This window comes from Limanda limanda, chromosome 4 (assembly GCF_963576545.1).
Source record: "Limanda limanda chromosome 4, fLimLim1.1, whole genome shotgun sequence".
NCBI lineage: Eukaryota > Metazoa > Chordata > Actinopteri > Pleuronectiformes > Pleuronectidae > Limanda > Limanda limanda.
The window spans coordinates 32,223,236-32,236,169 of record NC_083639.1 but is presented as its reverse complement, the minus strand read 5'-3'; the positions used below and the strand labels follow the sequence as shown (position 1 = coordinate 32,236,169).

The window sequence follows — 12,934 nt, the reverse complement described above, 5'->3', positions numbered from 1 at the left end:
TTTCTGATGTCATCACCTCACGGTGACACGATAATATATATGTGTATATGTGTATATGTATGTGTATATGTATATATTTGTGTGTATATATTTATGTGGAGCTTCAGAGGAAACAGATGCAGCAGAATCCAACACAGCTGATGACACTAGAGACGGACCTGCCTCCATCCTGCTGCTGTGATGTCATCAAGTGACCACAAGCTGCTGCTGTGATGTCATCAAGTGACCACATCCTGCTGCTGTGATGTCATCAAGTGACCACATCCTGCTGCTGTGATGTCATCAAGTGACCACATCCTGCTGCTTTGAGGTCATCAAGTGACCACATCCTGCTGCTGTGATGTCATCAAGTGACCACATCCTGCTGCTGTGATGTCATCAAGTGACCACATCCTGCTGCTTTGAGGTCATCAAGTGACCACATCCTGCTGCTGTGATGTCATCAAGTGACCACATCCTGCTGCTGTGATGTCATCAAGTGACCACGTCCCCCGACCTTCATGTTCCACTGGGAACGACGTCATTTCCACAAAGTGTTTAGAGTAAACGTCTCCTACGAGGTGCGTTCATGGACTCCACGTCCACTTAAAAGGTGTCAATATGCAAAAGGTTAATATTTAGTTTTGAATTGTTTACTTGTTTTTCTTATTTTTATTAATTGTGATTAATTTGATCAATTTCATAATTTGTATTAATTTCGTAAGTTGTCTCCACTTCAAGACAGTAAAACACTTGTTTCTCAGTCGAGAGTTCTGAGGTGTTTCACCAGAAAACAAGACGAGAACTAAATCTTATCTTTCTTGTTTTTGACCTCTTTTATTTTGGTATTTAAAACAAAAATAAAGAGAGTGAGACAATTGTAGAACATAGAAAAACAAACAGATTTCATCTCCTGCCGCCTCCTGCAGGGGTTTCGTGACGTTTGTGTGGATGTGACGTGTTTGTCTCTAAAAATGTGTTACTATTGGTAGTTACAGAAACTAAAATGTCCTCATTAAAAGTGATCTTTACAAACATTTTATCATTAAGCCGGATGTTGTGCTCGTCCTGACGTCATCGCACAAACGAAGATTTTTATAAAAACGTCAACGTGTTCCTTTTAAACTTCAGGATGTGTTATTTTACTTCTCCAGCAGGAGGCAGCAGAGCCGCAGCTCCGCCATAAGTGCATCGGACACAGGAGAAGAAGACGCTGGCGGACTTCCTGTCAGTGTGTGCGCGTGTTGATCGTTTGAAGCGGGAGATTCTTCTGATTCTGATAAAAAACTAAAGAAGAAGAAGATGGTGAGAAACATCTCAGACTTACACACGGCCTGTTAGCGGCTAGCATCTTAACTACTAGTCTCTTAGCTGCTAGCCTGTTTACTGCCACCCACTTAGCTGCTAGCCTCTTAGCTGCTAGCCTCTTAGCTGCTAGCCTCTTAGCTTCTAGCCTTTTAACTACTACCCATTGAGCTGCTAGCCTGTTAGCGGCTAGCATCTTAACTGCTAGTCTCTTAGCTGCCAGCCTGTTTACTGCTACCCTCTTAGCTGCTAGCCTCTTAGCTGCTAGTCTCTTAACTACTAGTCTCTTAGCTGCTAGCCTGTTAACTACTACCTATTGAGCAGCTAACCTGTTAGCGGCTAGCATCTTAACTACTAGTCTCTTAGCTGCTAGCCTCTTAGCTGCTAGTCTCTTAGCTTCTAGCCTTTTAACTACTACCCATTGAGCTGCTAGCCTCTTAGCTGCTAGTCTCTTAGCTGCTAGCCTGTTTACTGCTACCCACTTAGCTGTAACTGCTAGCCTCTTATCTGCTAGCCTGTTTACTGCTACCCACTTAGCTGCTAGCCTGTTTACTGCTACCCACTTAGCTGTAACTGCTAGCCTCTTAGCTGCTAGCCTGTTTACTGCTACCCACTTAGCTGTTACCGGCTAGCCTCTTAGTTTCACTGATTTAGTTGAAACGCTTCATGTTCTGTCAAACCGTGACTTCTCCATGGCAACAGATTATTCTCAGTTAATGAACACGCTGTTCTGATTGGTCCACACACTGGTTTGTTGTCATGTGAATGCTCCTGTGATTTTATGGATGAATTGTTAACTTTAAGTTTCGCTGATTGGTTGATTTCACTTTGTCTCTTTCTCCAGGCAAGAAACGCTGAGAAGGCCATGTGAGTGATGACATCATCATCCGTCAAAATGACCACTCAGAAAAAACATTTGAATTCTAATCGAAGACTTTCAGACTCGGATCTTTAATATTTATCTGTCTCTGTCTCTCAGGACGGCTCTGGCCCGGTTCAGACAGGCTCAGCTGGAGGAGGGAAAAGTCAAGGTGACCCGTCTGTCTCTCTCTGACCCGTCTGTCTCTCTCTGACCCGCATGTCTCTCTCTGACCCGTCTGTCCCCTCTCTGACCGTCTGTCCCCTCTCTGACCCGCATGTCTCTCTCTGACCCGCATGTCCCTCTCTCTCTGATCTGTCTCTCTCTCTCTCTGACCCGCATGTCTCTCTCTCTCTGACCCGTCTCTCTCTCTCTGTGCTGTCTGTCTCTCTGACCTGTCTCTCTCTCTCTGACCCGCTTATCCCTCTCTCTCTGATCTGTCTGTCTGTCTCTCTGACCCGTCTCTCCCTCTCCGACCCGCATGTCTCTCTCTCTCTGACCCGTCTCTCTCTCTCTGTGCTGTCTGTCTCTCTGACCTGTCTCTCCCTCTCAGACCCGCATGTCTCTCTCTCTCTGACCGTCTCTCTCTCTCTGTGCTGTCTGTCTCTCTGACCTGTCTCTCTCTCTCTGACCCGCATGTCTCTCGCTCTCTGATCTGTCTGTCTCTCTCTGACCCGTCTCTCCCTCTCCGACCCGCATGTCTCTCTCTCTCTGACCCGTCTCTCTCTCTCTCTCTGACCCGTCTCTCTCTCTCTGACCCGTCTCTCTCTCTCTCTCTGACCTGTCTGTCTCTCTGTAGGAGAGGAGACCTTTTCTGGCGTCAGAGTGCAGTGAACTTCCCAAAGCTGAGAAATGGAGACGACAGGTACAAACACACTGAACCACACACTGCAGCAACACTACACACTATAATAACACTACACACTATAATAACACTACACACTGCAGTAACACTACACACTATAATAACACTACACACTGCAGTAACACTACACACTGCAGTAACGCTTCACACTGCAGCAACACTACACACTGCAGTAACACTACACACTATAATAACACTACACACTGCAGTAACACTACACACTATAATAACACTACACACTGCAGTAACACTACACACTGCAGTAACACTACACACTACAGTAACGCTTCACACTGCAGTAACACTACACACTATAATAACACTACACACTGCAGTAACACTACACACTGCAGTAACACTACACACTATAATAACACTACACACTGCAGTAACACTACACACTGCAGTAACACTACACACTATAATAACACTACACACTGCAGTAACACTAAACACTGCAGTAACAATAAACACTGCAGTAACACTACACACTGCAGTAACACTACACACTGCAGTAACACTACACACTGCAGTAACACTACACACTGCAGTAACACTACACACTGCAGTATTGATGTGTGTGTGTGTGTGTGTTTCAGATCATCAGTGAAATCTCGAAGAAAGTGGCTCAGATTCAGAACGGTGAGTTCAAAGCTACATCATGACTTACAAATTAAAATAAATACATAGAGTTATAATAAATATATGAAACTTTGTAGTTTGGCTCTTTGAAGCTAATGTACTGACTTGATTCTTGTTGTCCTGGCTTTGTTCCTCATGGTTGAGGAACTTATTGTGAGTCACTCTGGATAAAGGTGTCAGCTCAATGGAATGTCTCACTATCAAACGATTACAATTATTAATCTGATAAATCTCTAAATGACTGAAAAATCCATTTTTCTCTGTATATTGTTGTGGGAACAGAAAGATAAATATCATGGAGCAGCTCATTCTGTGCAATCTCTGGTTGTTTTGGTAACTATCCTGCGAGGGGGAGGGGCTTAAGAAAAAATGTGGTTTAGGGGGAGGAGAGGGAGGAGTCCAGAAATCAGGGGGAGGGGTTTCCCTTTGCGTGTTTTTAATATCCTGATGATTATTGATTTGTAAATACTGGTGACGCAGGTGTTCATAATAAGATGTGTGGCAGATATGGAGACAAACCTGTCTGTCTCTCACCTGTCTGTCTCTCACCTGTCTGTCTCTCACCTGTCTGTCTCTCACCTGTCTGTCTCTCACCTGTCTGTCTCTCACCTGTCTGCCTCTCACCTGTCTGCCTCTCACCTGTCTGTCTCTCACCTGTCTGTCTCTCACCTGTCTGTCTCTCACCTGTCTGCCTCTCACCTGTCTGTCTCTCACCTGTCTGCCTCTCACCTGTCTGCCTCTCACCTGTCTGCCTCTCACCTGTCTGTCTCTCACCTGACTGTCTCTCACCTGACTGTCTCTCACCTGTCTGCCTCTCACCTGACTGTCTCTCACTTGTCTGTCTCTCACCTGTCTGCCTCTCACCTGTCTGTCTCTCACCTGTCTGCCTCTCACCTGTCTGTCTCTCACCTGTCTGCCTCTCACCTGTCTGCCTCTCACCTGTCTGCCTCTCACCTGTCTGTCTCTCACCTGACTGTCTCTCACCTGACTGTCTCTCACCTGTCTGCCTCTCACCTGACTGTCTCTCACTTGTCTGTCTCTCACCTGTCTGCCTCTCACCTGTCTGTCTCTCACTTGTCTGTCTCTCACCTGTCTGTCTCTCACCTGTCTGCCTCTCACCTGTCTGTCTCTCACATGTCTGCCTCTCACCTGTCTGCCTCTCACCTGTCTGCCTCTCACCTGTCTGCCTGTCACCTGTCTGTCTCTCACCTGTATGCCTCTCACCTGTCTGCCTCTCACCTGTCTGCCTCTCACCTGTCTGCCTCTCACCTGTCTGCCTCTCACCTGTCTGTCTCTCACCTGTCTGCCTCTCACATGTCTGCCTGTCATCTGTCTGCCTCTCACCTGTCTGCCTCTCACCTGTCTGCCTCTCACCTGTCTGCCTCTCACCTGTCTGCCTCTCACCTGTCTGTCTCTCACCTGTCTGCCTCTCACATGTCTGCCTCTCACCTGTCTGCCTCTCACCTGTCTGTCTCTCACCTGTCTGCCTCTCACCTGTCTGTCTCTCACCTGTCTGCCTCTCACCTGTCTGTCTCTCACCTGTCTGCCTGTCACCTGTCTGCCTGTCACCTGACTGTCTCTCACCTGACTGTCTCTCACCTGTCTGCCTCTCACCTGTCTGCCTCTCACCTGTCTGCCTCTCACCTGTCTGCCTCTCACCTGTCTGTCTCTCACCTGTCTGTCTCTCACCTGTCTGTCTCTCACCTGTCTGTCTCTCACTGGTCTGTCTCTCACCTGTCTGCCTCTCACCTGTCTGTCTCTCACCTGTCTGCCTCTCACCTGTCTGTCTCTCACCTGTCTGCCTCTCACCTGTCTGTCTCTCACCTGTCTGTCTCTCACATGTCTGTCTCTCACCTGTCTGTCTCTCACCTGTCTGCCTCTCACCTGTCTGCCTCTCACCTGTCTGCCTCTCACCTGACTGTCTCTCACCTGTCTGTCTCTCACCTGTCTGTCTCTCACCTGTCTGTCTCTCACCTGTCTGCCTGTCACCTGTCTGTCTCTCACCTGTCTGTCTATCACCTGTCTGCCTGTCACCTGTCTGCCTCTCACCTGAATGTCTATCACCTGACTGTCTATCACCTGTCTGTCTCTCACCTGTCTGTCTCTCACCTGTCTGTCTCTCACCTGTCTGCCTCTCACCTCTCTGTCTCTCACCTGTCTGTCTCTCACCTGTCTGTCTGCAGCGGGTCTCGGAGAGTTCAAGATTCGGGATCTGAACGATGAGATCAACAAGCTGCTGAGGGAGAAAGGTCACTGGGAGGTTCGGATCAAAGAGCTGGGAGGACCCGACTATGCGGTAAATACAAATAACTACCACAATAATCATATTAATAATCATAACAGTGACAAGTCAGTGACAGCTGCGTCTGCAGACAAACATGTGACTGTTCATCTATCAGTCAGCCACCTCATCGGGGGCGGAGCCTCAACCCTGCAGCCACAGCTGCGTTTAGAAACCTGATCATCTCTAACGGAGCGTTGACACTGAACACGTCCAGGTCACACACAACGTCGATGGTCACAAGTGGAGAAATACATCTGAAATTTGCGTCTTTCGTGTGGCACCATTCCCTCTTGTCCGATGCTCAAGTTATAAAATACTTGACTTAGGCGAAAACTCATTGTGACAGCCAATCAGTGCTGACCCCGCCTCGAGGGGGGTCACGCCGCCCGGCCTCAAGTCGAACTGGAAACAGCTGAACTCCAGACTCAGCTCCTGGAGGAGCCGCTGAAGGTCCCTGTGTGCTCCTCTGGATGGGTGGACCTCTCCTCCACTGACGCCCCCTGGTGTTTAAACAATGTACACCAAGTAATTGTAGTTGCTTCAGCCAGTTGTCCTCGTGTCTTCTGGAGGAGAACAGGTAAATACTCACTGGTTGTGGTTATTCACGTGATTAAATTAATAAATGCAAACGATCCGACGCCACGGATCGCGCGTTTAGGGCGTCAATAAATTTGCATCACATTTGGTCTGAACGCAGCATAAGAGAGGACATAACCAGCACCTTAAATGATGAATTAACGATCAGCTGCTGCTGTTTCAGCGCGTCGGTCCCAGGATGTTGGATCATGAGGGGAAGGAGGTTCCAGGAAACAGAGGATATAAATACTTTGGAGCCGCCAGAGACCTGCCGGGAGTCCGAGAACTGTTCGAGAAGGAGCGTACGTAAACTTAAAATCTTCATATGGACATGTACTGCTCTGTGCTCATTGGTTCTCACTGATCATGTGACTTCCAGCTGCTCCAGCACTGAGGAAGACGAGGGCGGAGCTAATGAAGGAAGTCGACGCAGAGTATTATGGGTACAGAGACGAAGACGATGGAGTGCTGCTTCCTCTGGAGTCACAGTACGAGAAACAAGGTGAAATTATTTTATTAATTTAACTTTATCATAACTTAATCAGATTATTCATGAATCCAGTCAGATAACCTCCTAACAGTCGTATTAACTTATAATCCACTGAGTCATTTTTACAGTTAGATCATTTCTTGCTGCTGTGAGGTTCTATAATCCACCTGTGAATGATGTTGAGTAGTTGCACAACCAGACATTTTGTGTGTGTGTCTGTGTGTGTGTGTAGCTGTTTTGGATGCGGTGCAGAAGTGGAGAACAGAGAAAGAATCCTGTTTGTCTGGAGACAAACATCTGGAAGAGGAGGAGGAGGAGAACATCTACAGCGTCCATAAGGAGGAGGTGAGCTGTCCCTCCAACACATCACTGCTGTTTGTGGTCTCTTGAAGTCACCTGAACAACACAGCAGGTAGAGTGAAGTCAAGTGAGTCTTTGATTTGTGTTTCTGTGCAGCCCGATGATGAGGAGAGCCGGGAGGAGCAGGAGGGAGAGGAGGGAGGAGTCTCCTTCATCGCACACGTACCTGTTCCCTCACAGAGAGAGGTGAGACACACACACGTTCATTTATCTACACATGTGAGCGGAGATGTCCTCACATGGACGCCAATACAAGCCCACACACAGAGGTGAGACCGCTCTGCCTGTCCCTGGGACCTGTCTCACTGCTCTGACCTGTCCCTGGGACCTGTCTCACTGCTCTGACCTGTCCCTGGGACCTGTCTCACTGCTCTGACCTGTCCCTGGGACCCGTCTCACTGCTCTGACCTGTCCCTGGGACCGGTCTCACTGCTCTGACCTGTCCCTGGGACCTGTCTCACTGCTCTGACCTGTCCCTGGGACCCGTCTCACTGCTCTGACCTGTCCCTGGGACCTGTCTCACTGCTCTGACCTGTCCCTGGGACCCGTCTCACTGCTCTGACCTGTCCCTGGGACCTGTCTCACTGCTCTGACCTGTCTGTTTCTCAGGTGGAGGAGGCTCTGGTCAGGAGGAAGAAGATGGAGCTGTTACAGCGCTACGCCAGCGAGACGCTTCAGGCTCAGAGTCAAGAGGCCAGAACTCTGCTGGGAGTCTGACCTGTCTGTCTGTCACCTGTCTGTCTGTCACCTGTCTGTCTGTCACCTGTCTGTGTTGCCTTTGATGTAAATATCTTGTTTCATATTAAAAGTTTTTTCAGACCAGTTTGTTGTTGTTGTTGTTGTTTGTTCACATCAGTATTAAACCGACAAAGACAAAAGTTGACACCTCTTCTGGGATGCGATCTGCCAGCTTGTCCCGCCTTTATTGCTGTTGCCTAGCAACAGAGCTGCAGATGGGAAAGTATGTTTTAATGCCCCTTGTATTTTAAACATGTTTAACGTTAGTTGATGCCAGCGCCATAACCTCGAACAAAATCTGTTTCCTCTGAGAAGCGTCTGGGACAGCGCCCCCCCGCTGGAGTCACAGGGACGAAGTCGGTCTCTGATGCAGAGAAATACACACGTTACTGTCACAGTCACGACAATCTGACGACACAAGGAACAAGATATACAAGATTAGATCGGGTAAAGATTGAAATAGTTTATATTGTGTAAAAAACATGTTTATTCATATGTTAATGTGAAATCAAACCTGTTTCTATCACATTCAATTCAATGACCTTTATTGACATCAGCACATACAGACACAATGTTTTAGACTGTGTGTGTGTGTGTACGTCCCAGTCTCTGTTTCATCATAAGGTTTCAATCAGGCAGCTGATTGGTTGATTGGTGGCAGCCTGCTGCAACATGTGATAGGCTGATTAACGGCTGAACGCTGCATGTGATGTCATGTGAGAGAAAACTGTTGTCAGCCGTATTTAATCAGTGTGTGCGTGTGTGTCTGAGTGTGTGTGTGCGTGATCGAGTGAGTGTGGGTGTGTGAGTGAGATTGTGTGCGGTTGTGTGATCAAGTGAGTGTGTGTGTGTTGATTCAGGTAGAGTTTGTTCCTCGAGTGTTTCTGTTGTTCTCACCTGATGTTTCATCAGATTGTATTTATTGATTATTGATTGTTTTGAAGTTCCTCTGGCAGACATTACAGTTGCCCCTCCCCCTGATGATGTCACAGCTGGGTCAGTATAACCGAGCAGCAGACGGACGCCCGGACAGACAGACGTCATGTGGTGTCGAGGTTTCCTGCAGCAGGCGGTCAGATCCATGTCGACCAGTAGACAGGTAAGAGTGTGTGTGTGTGTGTGTGTGTGTGTGTGTGTGTGTGTGTGTGTGTGTGTGTGTGTGTGTGTGTGTGTGTGTGTGTGTGTGTGTGTGTGTGTGTGTGTGTGTGTGTGTGTGTGTGTGTGTGTGTGTGTGTGTGTGTGTGTGTTATATGGGGTAATAAACCCGTCTGTATTTGTCCTCATGAAGTTAAATGTTCTTCAGATGGTTTCAGGTCAATTTGAGACACAAGTGATGTGATGCACATTAGTCAACACACACAAAGGAATATTAAAAAGATTTAGAATAAACATATTTAAAACAGGTTGTTGAAACTGTTACAAGTTGTGTCAAGAACTTGGGTTAGGGTTACATTTTTATACAAATAAAACAAACCCGATGTAAGGTTGAGCTGTCTGTGTCTCACCTGTCTGTCTGTGTCTCACCTGTCTGTCTGCGGCAGGCTGGTGTCCTCCTGGACGTGGACGGCGTCCTGCTCCGGGGCGGCTCAGTGATCCCAGCGGCTCAACGAGCTTTCCGGAAGCTTCTGGACCGAAACAAGAACTTCCTGTTTCCTGTTGTTTTTGTCACCAATGCAGGAAGTTGTCAGAGACATCACAAGGCCCAACAACTGTCTCACCTGCTGGATGTCAAGGTAAGACAGGTGGATGACAGACAGACAGGTAGAGGACAGGTGGAGGTTGTTCTGATTGGACCAACACAGCATGTGACCTCTCTCTCTCTGTAGATCGTCCCGGAGCAGGTGGTTCTTTCCCACAGTCCTTTGCAGATGTTAAAGAGTTTCCATGATAAATGTGTCCTGGTGTCGGGACAAGGGCCCGTGGCGGACATCGCCAACACGTATCCTTCAGTCAACCCTTGACCTCTGACTGACCTTTCACCTTTGAGCATTTCAATCCTGTCTGTATAGACATGTCATGTGGCGCCCCCAGTTAGCCAGTGGTGACTTGTGGTACAGAAACTGTCTGTGATAACCATCAGATCGACAAACATCTGGAAAGAAAGAATCTGATGGTTTAACTTGTTGTTGATCATCTCATGAAGAGTTTATAATCAAGTCCTGTGAGGTAACGAGAGCGAACCTGAAACTCTTTACAAGTCTCTGATTGGTTGGTTTGAGTTTTGAAGTCTTGACCGTGTCGTCGTCAGTTTGGGTTTTCAGAAGGTGGTGACCATCGAGCAGCTCAGAGAACATCACCCCCTGCTGGACATGGTGGACCATAACAGGAGACCCAAACTCTCTGTGAGGACTTTTCTTGTGTAGCGCTGTTAGCTGTTAGCTGTTAGCGAAGGGTGACCGTGTTTTCGAACCCCCAACCCGAGACCCTAAAGTGGACTGCACATCCATGTACACACATTTTTATTATTAATTTATTCAGCACAGAAAACAAGTTTTTCACTTACAACTTAACAAAACATAGTTTATTTGAAAAACCTATAAGAGATAATAGATCTATAATAGATCTAGTAAACACAAAACACAAGGATCACATGGGTGCCATATTACAAACCATTGATTGTCAGATACTGTAAAACACATTGTATCTGTAAGTGAACACAATGCAACACAACGCCTCAAAGGTCGACTGGGACAAAAAATGGTTTAAAACAAAGTTAGTCACGATTGTTTTGAAAGAAACTAAGTTTGAGGAGTTTGCAGATTTTTATGTGTAATCATGTGATTTAACAGTTTGTTCTGTTTCAGTCGACTCCTCTGAGGACGTTTCCCAAAATAGAAGGTAATGCAACCATACAGTCAAATTACCCAACAACTATACAACAACTACATAATAAAACTACACAACTTCCTGTATTGCCATAGCAATCATACTGTTCGGGGAACCAATCAGATGGGAGACCAACATGCAGCTGTTGATTGACGTGCTCCTGACCAATGGGAGTCCTGGCTGTGAGTACGACGCACACCTGCTGACTCAGCTGCCGGTTCTGGCCTGTAACATGGACCTGATGTGGATGGCCGAGGCCCCGTCTCCACGGTAACCAACAAACAATGATCCGTTTAGTAACATGTCATGTGAAGGGCCTGTGATCCACATGTCCGTTTTGACTCTTCCGTGTTGCTGTAGCTTTGGTCACGGGATGTTCCTGCTGTGTCTGGAGTCCGTCTACAGGAAGTTGACAGGTCAGGAGCTGCAGTACCAGGCGCTGCTGGGAAAACCAAGTCTGCTCACGTACCAGTACGCTGAGCATCTGCTGAGGCTGCAGAACCACAACCAGCGGATAAACACTGTCTATGCCATCGGGTAACCAAACTGAGTGTAACACCGTAACCAAACTGCGTGTAACACCGTAACCAAACTGAGTGTAGCACCGTAACCAAACTGAGTGTAACAGCGTAACCAAACTGAGTGTAACACCGTAACCAAACTGAGTGTAACACGTAACCAAACTGAGTGTAGCACCGTAACCAAACTGAGTGTAACACCGTAACCAAACTGAGTGTAACACCGTAACCAAACTGAGTGTAACACCGTAACCAAACTGCGTGTAACACCGTAGCCAAACTGAGTGTAACACCGTAACCAAACTGAGTGTAACACCGTAACCAAACTGCGTGTAACACCGTAACCAAACTGCGTGTAACACCGTAACCAAACTGCGTGTAACACCGTACCCAAACTGCGTGTAACACCGTAACCAAACTGAGTGTAACACCGTAACCAAACTGCGTGTAACACCGTAACCAAACTGCGTGTAACACCGTAACCAAACTGAGTGTAACACCGTAGCCAAACTGAGTGTAACAGCGTAACCAAACTGCGTGTAACACCGTAACCAAACTGAGTGTAACACCGTAACCAAACTGAGTGTAACAGCGTAACCAAACTCAGTGTAACAGCGTAACCAAACTGAGTGTAACACCGTAACCAAACTGAACTGAACAATAACAAACTGTGTGTTACACTGTCAGTTAACCAAACCACCATCCTCTTGTTGCTTAGTGACAACCTAATGACGGACATCTATGGTGCTAACCTGTATAACCGCTACCTGGCTCAGCAGCATGCTGCCATAACTACCAGCAGCAGGTTTGTTGCCCAGGGAACAGGGAGTCGGGGGACGGCGGTGGTTTCGGAGGAGGAGCTGGTGTCCACTGCTGCTCAGTGTCGCTCCCTATTGGTTCGTAGTGTCTCATCCTTTCATGGACCAGTCTGCAGGATTTAAAAGCTTCACTCCTCACAGCTGCTCTGCCTGTCTTCAGGTGTGCACAGGCGTCTATAACCCTCGCTCCCCGTTGCCTAGCGACCAGAGCAGCACCATCACCGAGACAGTGTTCCACGGTCACAGAGACCTGGTCCTGGAGCCAGACCTGGTGGAGCCAAGTCATGTGGTGGAAGATGTGGAGGCTGCCGTGGATCTGCTGCTGCAGGAGGAGGCTGCTGTCACACCTGACCTCTGACCTCTGACCCCCCTCTGTTGTCCCATCAAGGACCTGAAGAGGTCTCACTCTGACTGTTTATCAGGATACTGTAGACAGTTCACATCTGGTCCATGGAGCAGAGTCTGAACTCTGAACTCACACGAGTTCTTTAACCACTTTGATAGATTAACAGCTGTTCTGATGAGACTCCTGTAAAATGTGTGTGTGTCATTTGATTTGATTTGTGAACATTTGAACAGCTTTTTATTTTACTAACCATTTAATAAAAAAAATGTCTTTAATATTTTAGATGATATATGTTCATTCTGAATAAACAAAGATAATCATATCGAAT

At 47.3% G+C, this 12,934-nt stretch overlaps 2 protein-coding genes across 2 annotated transcripts; both read left to right on the top strand.

The window, feature by feature from the left end:
* Window positions 1-1,185: 1,185 nt before the first annotated feature.
* isy1 (ISY1 splicing factor homolog) lies at window positions 1,186-8,182 on the top strand. The gene is made up of 11 exons (XM_061069679.1): window positions 1,186-1,284; window positions 2,129-2,151; window positions 2,264-2,315; window positions 2,943-3,008; window positions 3,608-3,650; window positions 5,834-5,946; window positions 6,695-6,812; window positions 6,890-7,012; window positions 7,233-7,345; window positions 7,457-7,546; window positions 7,970-8,182. Exons 1-11 carry the CDS (start codon window positions 1,282-1,284, stop codon window positions 8,075-8,077), a joined length of 852 nt encoding a protein of 283 aa, XP_060925662.1. The 5' UTR covers window positions 1,186-1,281; the 3' UTR covers window positions 8,078-8,182.
* A 958-nt stretch (window positions 8,183-9,140) lies between these two features.
* zgc:77375 (uncharacterized protein LOC402927 homolog) lies at window positions 9,141-12,726 on the top strand. The gene is made up of 10 exons (XM_061070053.1): window positions 9,141-9,197; window positions 9,640-9,831; window positions 9,925-10,037; window positions 10,347-10,440; window positions 10,903-10,936; window positions 11,020-11,194; window positions 11,285-11,461; window positions 12,161-12,338; window positions 12,421-12,600; window positions 12,649-12,726. The coding sequence occupies exons 1-10, from the start codon at window positions 9,141-9,143 to the stop codon at window positions 12,724-12,726; spliced, it is 1,278 nt and encodes a 425-aa protein (XP_060926036.1).
* The last annotated feature ends 208 nt before the right edge of the window (window positions 12,727-12,934 follow it).

Excerpts from the sequence above, each read along its gene's own strand:
- zgc:77375 (XM_061070053.1), top strand. The coding sequence starts at position 9,141 with ATGTGGTGTCGAGGTTTCCTGCAGCAGGCGGTCAGATCCATGTCGACC. Across the intron at positions 9,832-9,924 it reads CTCACCTGCTGGATGTCAAG|ATCGTCCCGGAGCAGGTGGT; the intron begins GTAAGACAGGTG and ends CTCTCTCTGTAG. Across the intron at positions 11,195-11,284 it reads GCCGAGGCCCCGTCTCCACG|CTTTGGTCACGGGATGTTCC; the intron begins GTAACCAACAAA and ends GTGTTGCTGTAG.
- isy1 (XM_061069679.1), top strand. Across the intron at positions 3,651-5,833 it reads AGTGGCTCAGATTCAGAACG|CGGGTCTCGGAGAGTTCAAG; the intron begins GTGAGTTCAAAG and ends GTCTGTCTGCAG. Across the intron at positions 7,013-7,232 it reads GTCACAGTACGAGAAACAAG|CTGTTTTGGATGCGGTGCAG; the intron begins GTGAAATTATTT and ends GTGTGTGTGTAG.